The sequence below is a fragment of the Oncorhynchus nerka genome, linkage group LG27 (genome assembly GCF_034236695.1).
Source record: "Oncorhynchus nerka isolate Pitt River linkage group LG27, Oner_Uvic_2.0, whole genome shotgun sequence".
Taxonomy (NCBI): Eukaryota; Metazoa; Chordata; class Actinopteri; order Salmoniformes; family Salmonidae; genus Oncorhynchus; species Oncorhynchus nerka.
The window spans coordinates 92991835-93008233 of NC_088422.1; the positions used below are offsets into that span (position 1 = coordinate 92991835).

General features: G+C 44.8%; 1 protein-coding gene across 1 annotated transcript in view; it reads right to left on the reverse strand.

Moving 5' to 3' along the window:
• Positions 1–12943: 12943 nt before the first annotated feature.
• Positions 12944–16399, reverse strand: part of LOC115125261 (integrin alpha-11-like) — a 103017-nt gene continuing 99561 nt past the window's right edge. Inside the window, 8 exon segments of the mRNA XM_065012337.1 lie at positions 12944–13339; positions 13795–13908; positions 14724–14819; positions 14921–15031; positions 15121–15204; positions 15321–15434; positions 15612–15702; positions 16134–16217. Coding sequence (XP_064868409.1) covers positions 13262–13339; positions 13795–13908; positions 14724–14819; positions 14921–15031; positions 15121–15204; positions 15321–15434; positions 15612–15702; positions 16134–16217 — 772 coding nt within the window. The 3' untranslated portion in view covers positions 12944–13261.

The window sequence follows — 16399 nt, forward strand, 5'->3', positions numbered from 1 at the left end:
ATATCACATTTACATAAGAATTCAGACCCTTTACTCAGTACTTTGTTGATGGACCTTTGGCAGAGATTACAGCCTCAAGTCTTCTTGGGTATGATGCTACAAGCTTGGCGCACCTATATTTGGGGAGTTTCTTCTCTCAAGCTCTGTCAGGTTGGATGGGGAGTGTCGCTGCACAGCTATTTTCAGGTCTCTCCAGAGATGTTAGATCTGGTTCAAATCCGGTCTCTGGCTGGGCCACTCAAGGACATTCAGAGACTTGTCCCGAAGCCACACCTGTGTTGTCTTGGCTGTGTGCTAATTAAATAAATACAAATTAAAAACTTTGGGTCGTTGTCCTGTTGGAAGGGGAACCTTTACCCCAGTCTGAGGTCCTGGGTGCTCTGGAGCAGGATTTCATCAAGCATCTCTCTGTACTTTTCTCCGTTTGTCTTTCCCTCTCCTGACTAGTCTCTCAGTCCCTGCCGCTGAGAAACATCCTCATAGCATGATGCTTTCACCACCATACTTCATTGTAGGGATGGTACCATGATTCCTCCAGACATAATGCTTGGTATTCAGGCTAAAGGGTTTAATCATCTTGGTTTCATCAGATAATCTTGTTTCTCATGGTCAGAGTCCTTTAGGTGTCTTTTGGCAAACTCCAAGCGGGCTGTTGTGCATTTTTTACTGAGGAGTGGCTTCCGCCTGTCAACTCTGCCCTAAAGGTCTGATTGGTGGAGTGATACAGAGATAGTTGTACTTCTGGAAGGTTCACGCATCTTCAGAGGAACTCTGGAGCTTTGTCAGTGACCATTGGGGTCTTTGTTCACCTCCCTGACCAAGGCCCTTCTCCCCCAATTCCTCAGTTTGGCTGTGCAGCCAGCTCTAGAAGTCTTGGTTCCAAACTTCTTCCATTTAAGAATGATGGAGGCCACTGTGTTCTTGGGTACCTTCAATTCTGCCGAAAAAATGTTGGCACCCTTCCCCAGATCTGTGCCTTGGCACAATCCTGTCTCGGAGCTCTACAGAGAATTCCTTTTGACTTTTTTTTCTCCCCCTGACATGCACTGCCAACTGAGACCTTTTCATATAGATCGGTGTGTGCCTTTCCAAATCATGTCGAATCAATTGAATTTACCACAGTTGGACTCCCAAGTTATTGATCATCCTTGATGTTTCTATGGAAACAGGATGCACCTGAGCTAAATTGAGTCTCATAGCAAAGGGTGTGAATACTTGTATTTCTGTTTTTATTTTTGTTTGCAAAAAATAGGTTTATTTTAGAATAAGAGTGCAACAAAATATGGAAAAGGCCAAGGGGTCTGAATGCACTGCATATATTAGTTTATTTATTTAGAGACAAACTAAGATGCATACACAACACACCCAACACAATGTATGTTGTAGGAACAAGCACAATTTATGGGAGACAATTTCATTCAGAAGTTCATAATATGGAATTATTGCACATCAATAGGAGAATGTCATTGATGTTTCTGTAAATATTGGGTTATCTAAGAACATGGATAATCAGTTATTAGCACCATCTGCTTCCCCGTGCAGGATTGGACCTCAAACTAGGTCTTAGTCAGAGCCCTTGCCCAAAGATGGAAGCTGCCTATTTGTGAAAGCGACAATTCCAGTCCTGCTTCCAATGTGTAAGAAGAACTCTTTTGGCAGGTGTAAGGGCCAGCTAGTGAGAGGAGGCTGGACTCTGCCCAACATTCTACATTTACTCAGTCAGTGTTTGAGAGAAAATGTTAATAAAGAATTCCAGAACACTGTGAAATCTCAGAGACCGATGCTGAGAGACTCACCCTGCACCTCACTGAGTGGAGTTTTTCATGGTGTACTAGTCATTGACTTCCACGACTGAGCCTTATCTGCATCTACCATGAGAAACAGACAGTGGAGATGTTCTGTCTGTCTCCTGCTCAAATCAAATTTTAATTGTCACATACACATGGTTAGCAGATGTTAATGCGAGTGTAGCGAAATGCTTGTGCTTCTAGTTCCGACAATGCAGTAATAACCAATGAGTAACCTAACAATTCCAAAACTACTACCTTATACACAAGTGTAAAGGGATAAAGAATATGTACATAAAGATTTGTCTAATCTTAGCAATTTCTTCTTAGCTAGCTACATAGCCGTCATTGTATCAAAGATGATTGCGTAATTATCGTATTTCGTCGTCCTAACGTAGTCTACACTGCTATCTGCCCAGCAGCTAGCCAGCTAGCAAACGTCCACCGTCTACCGAATAGCAGCACTGTAGAAACTATTACACTCAACTGAACGACTTGATTAGTGTAGTGTTAGCTAGCTACATAGTTGTCTTTGCTGTCTTCGTATCCAAGATAATTGTGTAGTTTAGAGTGTGTAGTTTTAGAGTGATTATCTTAATTTACCGAGGTTAGCTAGCCAGCTATTTGTCGTCCTTAACGTAGGAGACACTGCTAGCTAGCCAACGTCTACCGAATAGAACTTCCGCACTCAACAACCCGCTTCGCTCCACAGGTAGTATCACATTTTCATTTCATTTCATTACAGTACAACGGTTTGATCGTAGCTAGCTACATAGCTAGCTACATAGCCGTCTTTGTATCAAAGATAATTGTGTAGTCTAGAGCGATTTTCTAGGTTAGCCAGCCAGCTATTGTCGTTCTTTTAACGCAACGTAACGTAATCAACACTGCTAGCTAGCCAGCTAGCCCCCGAATAGCAGCACTGTAGAAACTATTACACTCAACGGAACGACTTGATTAGTGTAGTGTCAACAACGCAGCCACTGCCAGCTAGCCTACAAAGTCAACAACGCAGCCACTGCCAGCTAGCCTACTTCAGCAGTACTGTATCATTTTAATCATTTTAGTCAATAAGATTCTTGCTACGTAAGCTTAACTTTCTGAACATTCGAGACGTGTAGCCCACTTGTCATTCCAATCTCCTTTGCATTAGCGTAGCCTCTTCTGTAGCCTGGCAACTATGTGTCTGTATATCCCTGCTCTCTCCTCTCTGCACAGACCATACAAACGCTCCACACCGCGTGGCCGCGGCCACCCTAATCTGGTGGTCCCAGCGCGCACGACCCACGTGGAGTTCCAGGTCTCCGGTAGCCTCTGGAACTGCCGATCTGCGGCCAACAAGGCAGAGTTCATCTCTGCCTATGCCTCCCTCCAGTCCCTCGACTTCTTGGCACTGACGGAAACATGGATCACCACAGATAACACTGCTACTCCTACTGCTCTCTCTTCGTCCGCCCACGCGTTCTCGCACACCCCGAGAGCTTCTGGTCAGCGGGGTGGTGGCACCGGGATCCTCATCTCTCCCAAGTGGTCATTCTCTCTTTCTCCCCTTACCCATCTGTCTATCGCCTCCTTTGAATTCCATGCTGTCACAGTTACCAGCCCTTTCAAGCTTAACATCCTTATCATTTCTCGCCCTCCAGGTTCCCTCGGAGAGTTCATCAATGAGCTTGATGCCTTGATAAGCTCCTTTCCTGAGGACGGCTCACCTCTCACAGTTCTGGGTGACTTTAACCTCCCCACGTCTACCTTTGACTCATTCCTCTCTGCCTCCTTCTTTCCACTCCTCTCCTCTTTTGACCTCACCCTCTCACCTTCCCCCTACTCACAAGGCAGGCAATACGCTCGACCTCATCTTTACTAGATGCTGTTCTTCCACTAACCTCATTGCAACTCCCCTCCAAGTCTCCGACCACTACCTTGTATCCTTTTCCCTCTCGCTCTCATCCAACACTTCCCACACTGCCCCTACTCGGATGGTATCGCGCCGTCCCAACCTTCGCTCTCTCTCCCCCGCTACTCTCTCCTCTTCCATCCTATCATCTCTTCCCTCTGCTCAAACCTTCTCCAACCTATCTCCTGATTCTGCCTCCTCAACCCTCCTCTCCTCCCTTTCTGCATCCTTTGACTCTCTATGTCCCCTATCCTCCAGGCCGGCTCGGTCCTCCCCTCCCGCTCCGTGGCTCGACGACTCATTGCGAGCTCACAGAACAGGGCTCCGGGCAGCCGAGCGGAAATGGAGGAAAACTCGCCTCCCTGCGGACCTGGCATCCTTTCACTCCCTCCTCTCTACATTTTCCTCTTCTGTCTCTGCTGCTAAAGCCACTTTCTACCACTCTAAATTCCAAGCATCTGCCTCTAACCCTAGGAAGCTCTTTGCCACCTTCTCCTCCCTCCTGAATCCTCCTCCCCCTCCTCCCTCTCTGCAGATGACTTCGTCAACCATTTTGAAAAGAAGGTCGACGACATCCGATCCTCGTTTGCTAAGTCAAACGACACCGCTGGTTCTGCTCACACTGCCCTACCCTGTGCTCTGACCTCTTTCTCCCCTCTCTCTCCAGATGAAATCTCGCGTCTTGTGACGGCCGGCCGCCCAACAACCTGCCCGCTTGACCCTATCCCCTCCTCTCTTCTCCAGACCATTTCCGGAGACCTTCTCCCTTACCTCACCTCGCTCATCAACTCATCCCTGACCGCTGGCTACGTCCCTTCCGTCTTCAAGAGAGCGAGAGTTGCACCCCTTCTGAAAAAACCTACACTCGATCCCTCCGATGTCAACAACTACAGACCAGTATCCCTTCTTTCTTTTCTCTCCAAAACTCTTGAACGTGCCGTCCTTGGCCAGCTCTCCCGCTATCTCTCTCAGAATGACCTTCTTGATCCAAATCAGTCAGGTTTCAAGACTAGTCATTCAACTGAGACTGCTCTTCTCTGTATCACGGAGGCGCTCCGCACTGCTAAAGCTAACTCTCTCTCCTCTGCTCTCATCCTTCTAGACCTATCGGCTGCCTTCGATACTGTGAACCATCAGATCCTCCTCTCCACCCTCTCCGAGTTGGGCATCTCCGGCGCGGCCCACGCTTGGATTGCGTCCTACCTGACAGGTCGCTCCTACCAGGTGGCGTGGCGAGAATCTGTCTCCTCACCATGTGCTCTCACCACTGGTGTCCCCCAGGGCTCTGTTCTAGGCCCTCTCCTATTCTCGCTATACACCAAGTCACTTGGCTCTGTCATAACCTCACATGGTCTCTCCTATCATTGCTATGCAGACGACACACAATTAATCTTCTCCTTTCCCCCTTCTGATGACCAGGTGGCGAATCGCATCTCTGCATGTCTGGCAGACATATCAGTGTGGATGACGGATCACCACCTCAAGCTGAACCTCGGCAAGACGGAGCTGCTCTTCCTCCCGGGAAAGGACTGCCCGTTCCATGATCTCGCCATCACGGTTGACAACTCCATTGTGTCCTCCTCCCAGAGCGCTAAGAACCTTGGCGTGATCCTGAACAACACCCTGTCGTTCTCAAATAACATCAAGGCGGTGGCCCGTTCCTGTAGGTTCATGCTCTACAACATCCGCAGAGTACGACCCTGCCTCACACAGGAAGCGGCGCAGGTCCTAATCCAGGCACTTGTCATCTCCCGTCTGGATTACTGCAACTCGCTGTTGGCTGGGCTCCCTGCCTGTGCCATTAAACCCCTACAACTCATCCAGAACGCCGCAGCCCGTCTGGTGTTCAACCTTCCCAAGTTCTCTCACGTCACCCCGCTCCTCCGCTCTCTCCACTGGCTTCCAGTTGAAGCTCGCATCCGCTACAAGACCATGGTGCTTGCCTACGGAGCTGTGAGGGGAACGGCACCTCAGTACCTCCAGGCTCTGATCAGGCCCTACACCCAAACAAGGGCACTGCGTTCATCCACCTCTGGCCTGCTCGCCTCCCTACCACTGAGGAAGATTTAGATGCACTATTGTAAAGTGGCTGTTCCACTGGATGTCATAAGCTGAATGCACCAATTTGTAAGTCGCTCTGGATAAGAGCGTCTGCTAAATGACTTAAATGTAATGTAAATGTAAAGATATATGAATGAGTGATGGTACAGAACGGCATAGGCAAGATGTAGTAGATGGTATCGAGTACAGTATATACATATGAGATGAGTATGTAAACAAAGTGGCATAGTTTAAAGTGGCTAGTGATACATGTATTACATAAAGATGCAGTAGATGATATAGAGTACAGTATATACGTATACATATGAGAAATAATGTAGGGTATGTTACATTATATTAGGTAGCATTGTTTAAAGTGGCTAGTGATATATTTGACATCATTTCCCATCAATTCCCATTATTAAAGTGGCTGGAGTTGAGTCAGTGTGTTGGCAGCAGCCACTCAATGTTAGTGGTGGCTGTTTAACAGTGATGGCCTTGAGATAGAAGCTGTTTTTCAGTCTCTCGGTCCCAGCTTTGATGCACCTGTACTGACCTCGCCTTCTGGATGATAGCAGGGTGAACAGGCAGTGGCTCGGGTGGTTGTTGTCCTTGATGATCTTTATGGCCTTCCTGTGACATTGGGTGGTGTGCTCCATCAATCTTCCTCGGCCCACTGCTCTGTCAGTCTCTCCCCCTCTGGGCGATCAGGTTGTGTATAAGTGAAGTGTGTCTGTCTACAGGGGATGTTTGTAGAAGACTCCGGTGTAGGGTAGACCTGCTTGCTAGTTTACTTCAAAATTGTCTGTTAAATGACATGTAAATTCACCTGAATGTTCCTGCAGGTAGAACCCTATCATAGGACAATTTAAACTTCTTGGGCATTGATACCCATACTGGGCCATTTTTCCTCCTGAGTGTTTGTTTGATTCAAAATATACATATCATATTTGGGTTTGAATGTTTAATGTGTAGCTAATGTATTGAATATATGGTTTACTGGATGTGCAGTGTTTTGAACTTTCTATAACATTTTTGGTAACGTGAATACATTTCTGTGCCAATGTAACAGTATAACTTTAGTCTGCCCCCTCGCCCATACCCGGGCTCGAACCAGGGACCCTCTGCACACATCAACAGCTGACACCCACGAAGCATCGTTACCCATCTCTCCACAAAAGCCGTGGCCCTTGCAGAGCAAGGGGAACCACTACTTCAAGGTCTCAGCAAGTGAAGTCACCGATTGAAACGCTATTAGCACCACCGTTAACTAGCTAGCCATTTCACATCCGTTACACCAACAGGTAACATACTAGGAGCTACTTTAGAGTTACGATGTACAATGTGCATACAGTCTATTTATGTTCGAAAGGAGACTGGTATCTAAAGAAATGTTGTCTAAGGCAAGGAGAAAAACATGTTAATAGCTACTGAAGAAAAAACACTGCAACAGCTAGAGTTTAGTCTTCTCTCATCCCTGTTTTCTGTGTCATTTTGTCAAGGCATATGATTAATGCGTTAGACTACACATAGAAAAAAGGGTTATTTGGCTTTCCCCATAGGAGAACTCTTTTTTTAGCCATCCGTACATTTAAAAAAAAAAATACTTGTTTAGTTTATATGGAATTTGAAATAATTTTTACTTTTGATACTTAAGTATATTTAAAAACAAATACTTCTAGACTTTTACTCAAAGTATTTTGCTGGATCAATTTTACTTGAGTCATTTTATATTAAGGTATCTTTACTTTGAGAGTGAGAAACTCTCCCCTATTTGACATTGATAACACCATCACTGTGAAACTATCCATTCTTCTGCCTCTGCACTAATAATGATAAACTCAGCCCTGTTGGTCATTACCCCGGTCAATCACCAACTAGCTGTTCATTGCCTAACTTTTGTTAACCCCTAAAAAGGACAACTGGGTATTTTCTAGAAAGTAAAGCTTCGGGAAGCACTTTGCTAAATATAACACGTTTACATGCGTTTCCTGTTTCAAATGGTCATTTTTAGCTGCTCTGCAGTGATACACATTATTGTAGAAATCAAACACAGATTCAACCACAAAGACCAGGGAGGTTTTCCAATGCCTTGCAAAGAAAGGCACCTAAAAAATGTAAAAAACGCTGACTTTCAATATCCCTTTGAGCATGGTGAAGTTATTAATTACACTTTGGGTGTATTGATTCACCATCCAGTCTTTACAAAGATACAGGACTCGTTTGCTGCAGAGGAAGGAAATTGCTCAGGAATTTCCCTGGGAGGCCAATGGTGACTTTAAAACAGTTGCAGAGTTTAATGGCTGTGATAGGAGAAAACTGAGGATGGATCAACAACACTGTGGTTACTCCACAATACTAACCTACATGACCGGGTGAAAAGAAGGAAACCCTTCACAGAATACAAATATTCCAAAACATGCTGTTTGCAATAAGGCACTAAAGTAAATCTTCCAAAACTTTGTCCTGAATACAAAGTGTTATGTATCTGGTCTGTACCCGCTTTAAGTTAGTTTTAACAGTGGCCATGTAGGATACTGTGGCTATTTGATCATAATGTACCATCAAAAACAATGGAGAAAATGCATCCCATAACATTTTAACATGGAAAAAGTTATCTCGTTCAGCCGACTGTAGCAAGCAATGTGTGGTGCTCAATGTAGGCTTACATTCCATCCAACTTCTGGAGGGAAAACATGCAGGGTGTCACGACCTCCGCTGAAGTTGGCTCCCCTGTCTGTTCGGGCGGTGCTCAGCGGTCCTCGTCACCGGCCTACTAGCCGCCACCGATTCCTTTTCCCTTTTTCTGTTGGTTTTGTCTTATTAGTTGCACCTGTGTCTAATTGTGTTTTTCTGATGTGCTTCCTTATTGAAGGCTAGTGAACCCGCCCCTGTTTTACGCGGTATTGATTTTGTGTTACGTGTTGTTGTCGTTGGGTGTGTTCGTGCTCCAGACCGTGTACCCTGTGTTTTGGGTTGGTCAGTATTTTTCACCCCCCTGTGTTTTGGCCATTGGATTTTGGTGCCACATTAAAGTGCACGTTTCCCTGTGAAACTCTCTGCGCCTGATTCTTACCTCACACATCCAGTCCCTCGTGACACGGGGCTTGACATTAACCTGTTTATCCACTTGTCCTTCAGATAGGGAAGTGACTGAAAATATTGTGGCGTATGATGCCAGAAACCACTTTACAAAATAAGGTGCATTATTATTCCCACAATAATTTTACAGCGAATCAGATACATTTTGCTACCCTCTGCCTATTGGCTACTCATCTTATTCAATCCTGTCTCAAAATACAACACTGCCCCTTTAAGACAATAAAAATTCCCTTTTCAAATAGGTCTCGAAAAGCATGTTTTATGCTCTTGTAGGAAACATTCACTCCCCCATTTGCTGACTACAAATGATCTATAACTGGGCTAATAACTCACTAACTAGCAAAGGATAGAAACTAAATGTGCACACGTGGATACATGCAGTTCTCCCTTTGATCTCAAAACAAGCACATTTACTCAAGACCGATCATGCTGGAAATACAGTCCAATTCAAAGTAAATGTCACAGATCCATATATGGAAATGGTCTATTTGCATATAGGCCTACTGCAGCTCTTTTTGGTATGCTGCACTGGTCTGTGTAGTCTGTCTAGTGTACTGGCTGAGTCATGCACAATAGAATCCTAGTCCGAAGCGCTCTGCCTACAACATTTCTTGCAAAGCTCTTCTTGTTTAGGTATGTTGCGTTGAAAGTGGCTAATGCTGCTGTTGATTCGATCACAATTGCCAAAGTAAAGGGAAACGTTGATCGTGTTAACTAACGGAAAACTCTCGAAAGTGAATGAAGTTCAATCTCGTGCTTCTTTTCGTGGGCTGATTTTTCTTCTGCGAGGCAGTCTCAGGCTCCTGCGCAGGCACGCAGTTTAGAGGGAATATTGCTGAGTACCACTCTAAACATTTTCAAGCATGGTGGTTGCTGCAACATGTTATGGGTATGCTTGTCATTGGCAAGGATTAGGGAGGGGTTTTTTTGGATAAAAAAAAGTAACAGAATGGAGCTAAGCACAGGCAAAATCCTAGAGGAAAACCTGGTTCAGTCTGCTTTCCACCAGACACTGGGAGATGAATTCAACTTTCAGCAGGACAATAACCTAAAATACAAGGCCAAATATCCACTGGAGTTGTTTACCAAGATGACATTGAATGTTCCTGAGTGGCTTATTTACATTTTTGGCATGAATATCTATGACTTGAAAATGGCTGTCTAGCAATGATCAACAACCAACTTGACAGAGTTTGAAGAGTAATGGGCAAATATTGAACAATCCTGGTGTGAAAAGCTTTTAGAGTGTTACCCAGAAAGACTGACAGTTGTAATCGTTGCCAAAGGTGATTCTATTGACTCGGGGTGTTGAAGCTAAACAACATAGTGTTTTATTTTCCATTTAATAACACATTTGTATTTTTCTTCCACTTTGAAATTACAGTATTTTGTTTAAATCGTTGACCAAAAAATGACAATTAAGTCCATTCGAGACCGTATGCACATTCGTGAGGCTAGCATCTCCCTTGAACACAGGTGGTGGATGTCAACACCCTTCATCGAATATTTTAAAAAGTGTTCAAATAACAATATGTATCCACTAATCCAAAGAGGGGAATAGGCGTGAGCTTGACAGCCCGCCGTTCTGCTCTGTGGACAATGAATCCCATTGTTAGGGCGAAAACACAAGTATCTTGTCATTATATCCAGTAACTCCACACACACACAGTGGAACACATGCGGATGAAAGTTGGGGGAAGGAATTTTTCACGTGGGCGTAGGATCTCGACTGTAGTTTGAGTTTATTGATTCTAGCTGATAAGATATGGAGAATTTATATCATTAACACATTACTCACTTAAAGTACATAATACGTGGAGCTTTACCAGAGACGGAAGAGGAAGTGAGACACCCCACTCGCTGTTTTTTTTCTGGTTCAAGGAAAGTCAATGAACTAACTAGATCAGACCCAGCTGCTATTGCATTGGTGTCTATGGAAGACTACACCATTAAAAGTAGACTTGAACTGACCATTATTTTCAATGGGAAATGGCCTGAGTGAACTATCTTCATTTATCTACCATATACTTTACCTTATGTGATGTGATGTTGTCCCAGTGCTCTGCTGGTCAGGACTTTTGCCTAGTTCGAAGGCTCTCTGTCTTAGAAGCCAGCTTCAATGTATCGGCTATTCAGTTTGCTATTTTTGTCAGTTACTTCTATACAAATGTGTGTATGTTTCACGGTGACGGGCATTGAAGGAGTGTGTCATACAAAACGCTGATAAAGTTGAGGCAACACAATAGATACAACACATTTGACATTTTATTCTAGATGTATTAGAGTTGATTTATACCTCATCCACATGGGTTGGACACTGACATTCATGAATAAACAAAAGGGATTTCATTGACAAAAAAAACATTTGAAAATGATTCATTTGCACATAAAGCACAACACCAATGGTCCGATCCTCATTAGATCATGTAACATTACATGAAAGCCCGCCATTTTGTTGAAATCCTGAATAAGTCGTCCTTCAACAGCTCAGAACAGGTGCATGGAGAATAGTTCTATGCATATCCTTTCTTCAAAGGCTATTTGTTGTGGTGCAAAGCATGTCAGAAAACCCATTTGTATTTGTCTCGTAGGCTAAACTCATTTGCCATGTCCCTAGAGGAACAGGATAATGCCACAATCCTTGTGGGGAATACTGGAAAATCACAATATTAGGCTTGGTTATGTATAAAAAGATACTTGACTATTTACAAAATTCAAGTTTGTATTTCTACAAAGTAAAAGTGCATCAAAATTATGAATTTATTCCATGTATTTTCCTCCAATGGAGATACTGTAGGACTAGTATGAGAGGAGAGGGGAAGGAACGTGGGATCTCCAAAACAGAAGGTCTTTTCTTGGGACTTACAAAAAAAACAGTTCTCTGGAAACAAAGTTCTCTGGAAACAAAAGCACCAGAGAGGTTCTTGAATGTTGACAATTGTTGTCCTGGTGTCTTGGAGATTTTCAGTTCACAATACCATTCTCTAAAAGTCACTTGGGTTGAGTCACATCTACTGGCACATGCTGCCAACTTCTTCGTCTTTGTGTTTCTCTCCAGAAGTATGTACTGTACATGTCAGCGCAGTAGGCCATACTAAGCCAATATTGCCGCCTGCAGTTGGCACAGCACCTTGAGGTTTCTTCTTGTACAGTGTACAGTTATCTCAAAACAAAGCCTACCAAGGTGAATCAAATTTAAGCTGCTTGCCTCAGAATCATTGTCTGACTATAACTGCAGCCTTTTCCAAGTTAGTCATTATTACACCAATAGGAATGGACTCATCAACCAAAATATCTCTCCATCGCTCTTCAATGTGGTCAGGAGGAAGGGTAGAGGTTAGAGGTGGGTAACCATGGGGAAGGGTGTCTAGATACAGGGTAGAGGTTAGAGGTGGGTAACCATGGGGAAGGGTGTCTAGATACAGGGTAGAGGTTAGAGGTGGGTAACCATGGGTTAGTGTGGGTAACCAGAGGGTGTCTAGATACAGGGTAGAGGTAGGGTGGGTAAACAGTGTCTAGATACAGGGTAGATGGGGTAAATGGGGGGTGTCTAGATACAGGGTAGAGGTTAGAGGTGGGTAACCATGTGGGAAGGGTGGGTAACCATGGGGAAGGGTGTCTAGATACAGGGTAGAGGTCAGAGGTGGGTAACCAGGGGCAGTGGAGGTTAGAGGTGGGTAACCATGGGGAAGGGTGTCTAGATACAGGGTAGAGGTTAGAGGTGGGTAACCAGGGGCAGTGTGGGTAGAGGTTAGAGGTGGGTAACCATGGGGAAGGGTGTCTAGAGGTTAGAGGTGGGTAACCAGGGGGAGTGTGGGTAGAGGTTAGAGGTGGGTAACCAGGGGCAGTGTGGGTGGAGGTTAGAGGTGGGTAACCATGGGGAAGGGTGTCTAGATACAGGGTAGAGGTTAGAGGTGGGTAACCAGGGGCAGTGTGGGTAGAGGTTAGAGGTGGGTAACCATGGGGAAGGGTGTCTAGCTAAAGGGTAGAGGTTAGAGGTGGGTAACCAGGGGCAGTGTGGGTGGAGGTTAGAGGTGGGTAACCATGGGGAAGGGTGTCTAGATACTAGAGGTTAAGGTGGGTAGGTGGGTAACCAGGGGGAAGGGTGGAGGTCAGGTTAGAGGTGGGTAACCATGGGGAAGGGTGTCTAGCTAAAGGGTAGAGGTCAGAGGTGGGTATGGGTAACCAGGCACCGAGGAGGGTCCAGTAGTCTCAGCATTACAGTGGAGGGCAGGGCATTATGGTTGGTAGTGCTAACGTCTCATGGGTCATACAGGTACAGTTGGTCTTCCAGTGCACTGAGCAGGTCTTGATCTGACGGTCTCATCTTGCAGAGCCTTCTGGACTGTACCGCTGTAGTGTCGGGGGGGATGGGACAGTCCCTGAGTGTTGGTTCCCCTGTGTGTGTGTGTGATGGCTGGTCCCTCGCCTGCGTTAGTTACCGCTCCTCTGCCACCTTTCCATTGGTCTCCTGCTCATCCTCTTCTCTCCTCTTCTGCCTCTGGAAGAAGCCAAGCTTGGAGGAGGAGGGAGAAGTGAGATTGAGAGGCATCGATACTTCTAGATCGTTTTCATAGAAACAATCTCAGCTGGCTTTATCAGTGTGGTAAAATACATACAATAATGTACAATCATTCTTTGCCAGAAGAGGGCAGTGTCGTCCACTATTACACTGCAGTTACAACACTGTCTAGACGTCAGTCAGTTAAAATCCTCCTACTGAATTTAGAGAAAGAACCTGAGTGTTCCTGAAATGGCACACTATGCTCACTGTCACTTCTGCAATCCAGGACAGTACAATTACAGGTGCAATCTGGTAATTATCTATCTAGTTTAAACAAACACAAATCCTGTTGCTGTAAACTCACTATCTAGATGTGATCATGTCCATGATAAATGTATATTGTGATCATCATGCCGTTGTAATGTTTGTACATGATGAGAGCTCCAGGGTAGTAGGGCAGGGCTTACCTTCCATAGAGCTAGGCTGAGCAGGGACAGCAGTAACAACCCTCCCAGCGTGCTCCCAATGATAATCCAGATTGAGATTCTGTAATCCCCTTCTTTCCTAATCTCCAGGATTATCTGTGGAAACAAGCACACAAAACAAGACAAAATGGCACCCCGATCAAATAACAAAAGCTGATCCTAATTCAGTTTACACGTCATAGACTGCAGTAGATAACAGATAACAGTCTACTATTGGGAATCTTACTACATGTTGCTTTTCTCTACCATTGGAAGACTTTCGAAGGGCAGATTCTAGGGTTAAAAAAAAGAAGCTCTTGTACACACACACATGCAGATCTTGCGTGATGCTTTGTGGGTCAGTGTTAACACGGTGTCATCTTGCGTGATGCTTTGTGGGTCAGTGTTAACACGGTGTCATCTTGTGTGGATCACCGGTTTGACTGGAATTCCATCTGACCAACGATGCATTCAGAATAAAATGTTTCCATGCTCTCTTTCCCTGTGGAGTCTGGTCAAAAGCAGAGATGAAGGGAACTGGTTGTGCTTCTAAGAGCGCTGAGTTCAGTGCATAACAACTTTGTGTGACTGGTTGTTGCTTAACTCTAAATACTGGCCTATAGGTGGCAGCAAAGAGCAGTGTATGGGAGAACAAGGCTACACCACATGTGTTGCTGTTGGTCCTTTCGGTCCTTAAGCACCATGCAGTCAATCATGTGTTAGAATAACAGCCTTGGCTGTGAGGATTCTGCATAGCTATTAGGAGCTCATTTGTGGAACACGAACTGCAACTATAGTAAAAAGTAGTCTAGTCTCTTGGCCAGGCTGCTATTGAAAATACAACTTTTCAATGAATGAATCAATGAATGAATGACACTATAGAAAATGTTATGCACTGAAGAGTGTCTTGACTCTGAGTGTTTTGTACTCACATGTCTGACAGGCCTTTCTTCATGAAGAAACATGGGGCTTGAAGGTGGAAGTTCTACTGTTGCACTTGTCACCAGTTCCAGGACTTTGAACCTCAGCTGGTGTTGTAAGAGAGGGTGAATGAACACAACAGGAAGTTAACGTCTCACAGACATGCTCAAGGAGTGTAGGATTTAGCCGTGAAATGAGATAGACTCACAGCATGCAAGGCGTCCAACCGCAATGCCCCCCTGATTCTGACGCTGACTTCCTTGTAGGGGTTCAGGTTGACAGTGCATTGGACCGGCAGAGGCAGAGTATTGGACTGGTTCTGAATAGAGGCCAAACACAAGCTTGTTAGTTCAGAATGTTCCATTATTTCGGTAAGCTAGTTGAAATCATATGGCGTGGGTGGGTTACCAGGCGTGAGACTCTGGAGAGGTCTTCTGGGGACGCCCTGCTCTGTGCCACATGTTGAGGGGGTATGCAGTGGGTACCGTCTGTCTAAGGAGACAGAATTACATCTCCGTTACAACCGAGACAGTATGAGTACACACTTGGTGGTCTCTCAAGGAAGCAGACCATTCGAAGTCCTTGGCCAGATTTTCAAGTCCTCTCACTTTGTCAATATGGAAGTCCGATATCTGCAACAGCTGGTTCCCGTTTTTGGTCATCTCTGGAATTTCTATATTCAACTGCAGGTCCGTCACGGGAAAGAAGCCCAGGTTCTGAATCTGGGAGTAATATAGGGCACTAATTCAGTCTTAATTCAAGCAATACAAAAATAGTTGGGGTATTTTGTAAATGTAATTGCAATATATAATATTTCTACACTGTAAAGACAATTGATTGTTGCGTGGTTGATGTATGATTGTGCCCCAACCCTGTGTGTTGTGACCTTTCATCCTCACCTGGAAGGTGAAGTTGAATGGAGGACCAATATTTCCTGCTATCTCCAGGGAGAGGTCTGCTTTGATTTCACAGCCAGAGGGGTTGGAGTCCCTTTACGGAGAAAGGAAGGTGATCCACTCAATCATGTACAGTGGCATGGTAGCCTAGTGGTTAGAGCGTTGGTCTAGTAACCGGAAGGTTGCAAAGTTCAAACCCCCGAGCTGACGAGGTACAAATCTGTCGTTCTGCCCCTGAACAAGCAGTTAACCCACTGTTCCTAGGCCGTCATTGAAAATAAGAATTTGTTCTTAACTGACTTGCCTAGTTAAATAAAGGTCAAATAAAAATATCTGTATACTGTATATCTAACATTTGCCATTGTGTCTGTGCAACACTAAATCAACATTGAATCCGTCAGTTCCAGTGACAGGGAATCGCTATGATAGTTAACTGTTTTATTTGACAAGAGTTTGATGAGTTTATTTAAGGAGAGTGACAGAAGGAGAAGGAATGTTAGAGAGGACATTGTGACAAAGACAAACCTTGTAAATAGGAGGTCAGCCTCGTATTTCAGCGGGTGAAAGATGTCGTTGAAATTGTCTTCTAAGGTAACCTCCTCTCCGTCACTGCAGAGAGAAAAGAAATGCATTTCAACTAATCTGGCATGCCAAACTCACATCTCAATGGGACTGCATGCCAAGTGACCCTTGGATGACGAGAACATATTTCAGAGATGTTATAGCTCAGTTTCTGTCTATCAAGTTTCTCACTGGGTGGATCTGTAGTCTGTGGTTAGTGTGATGAATCA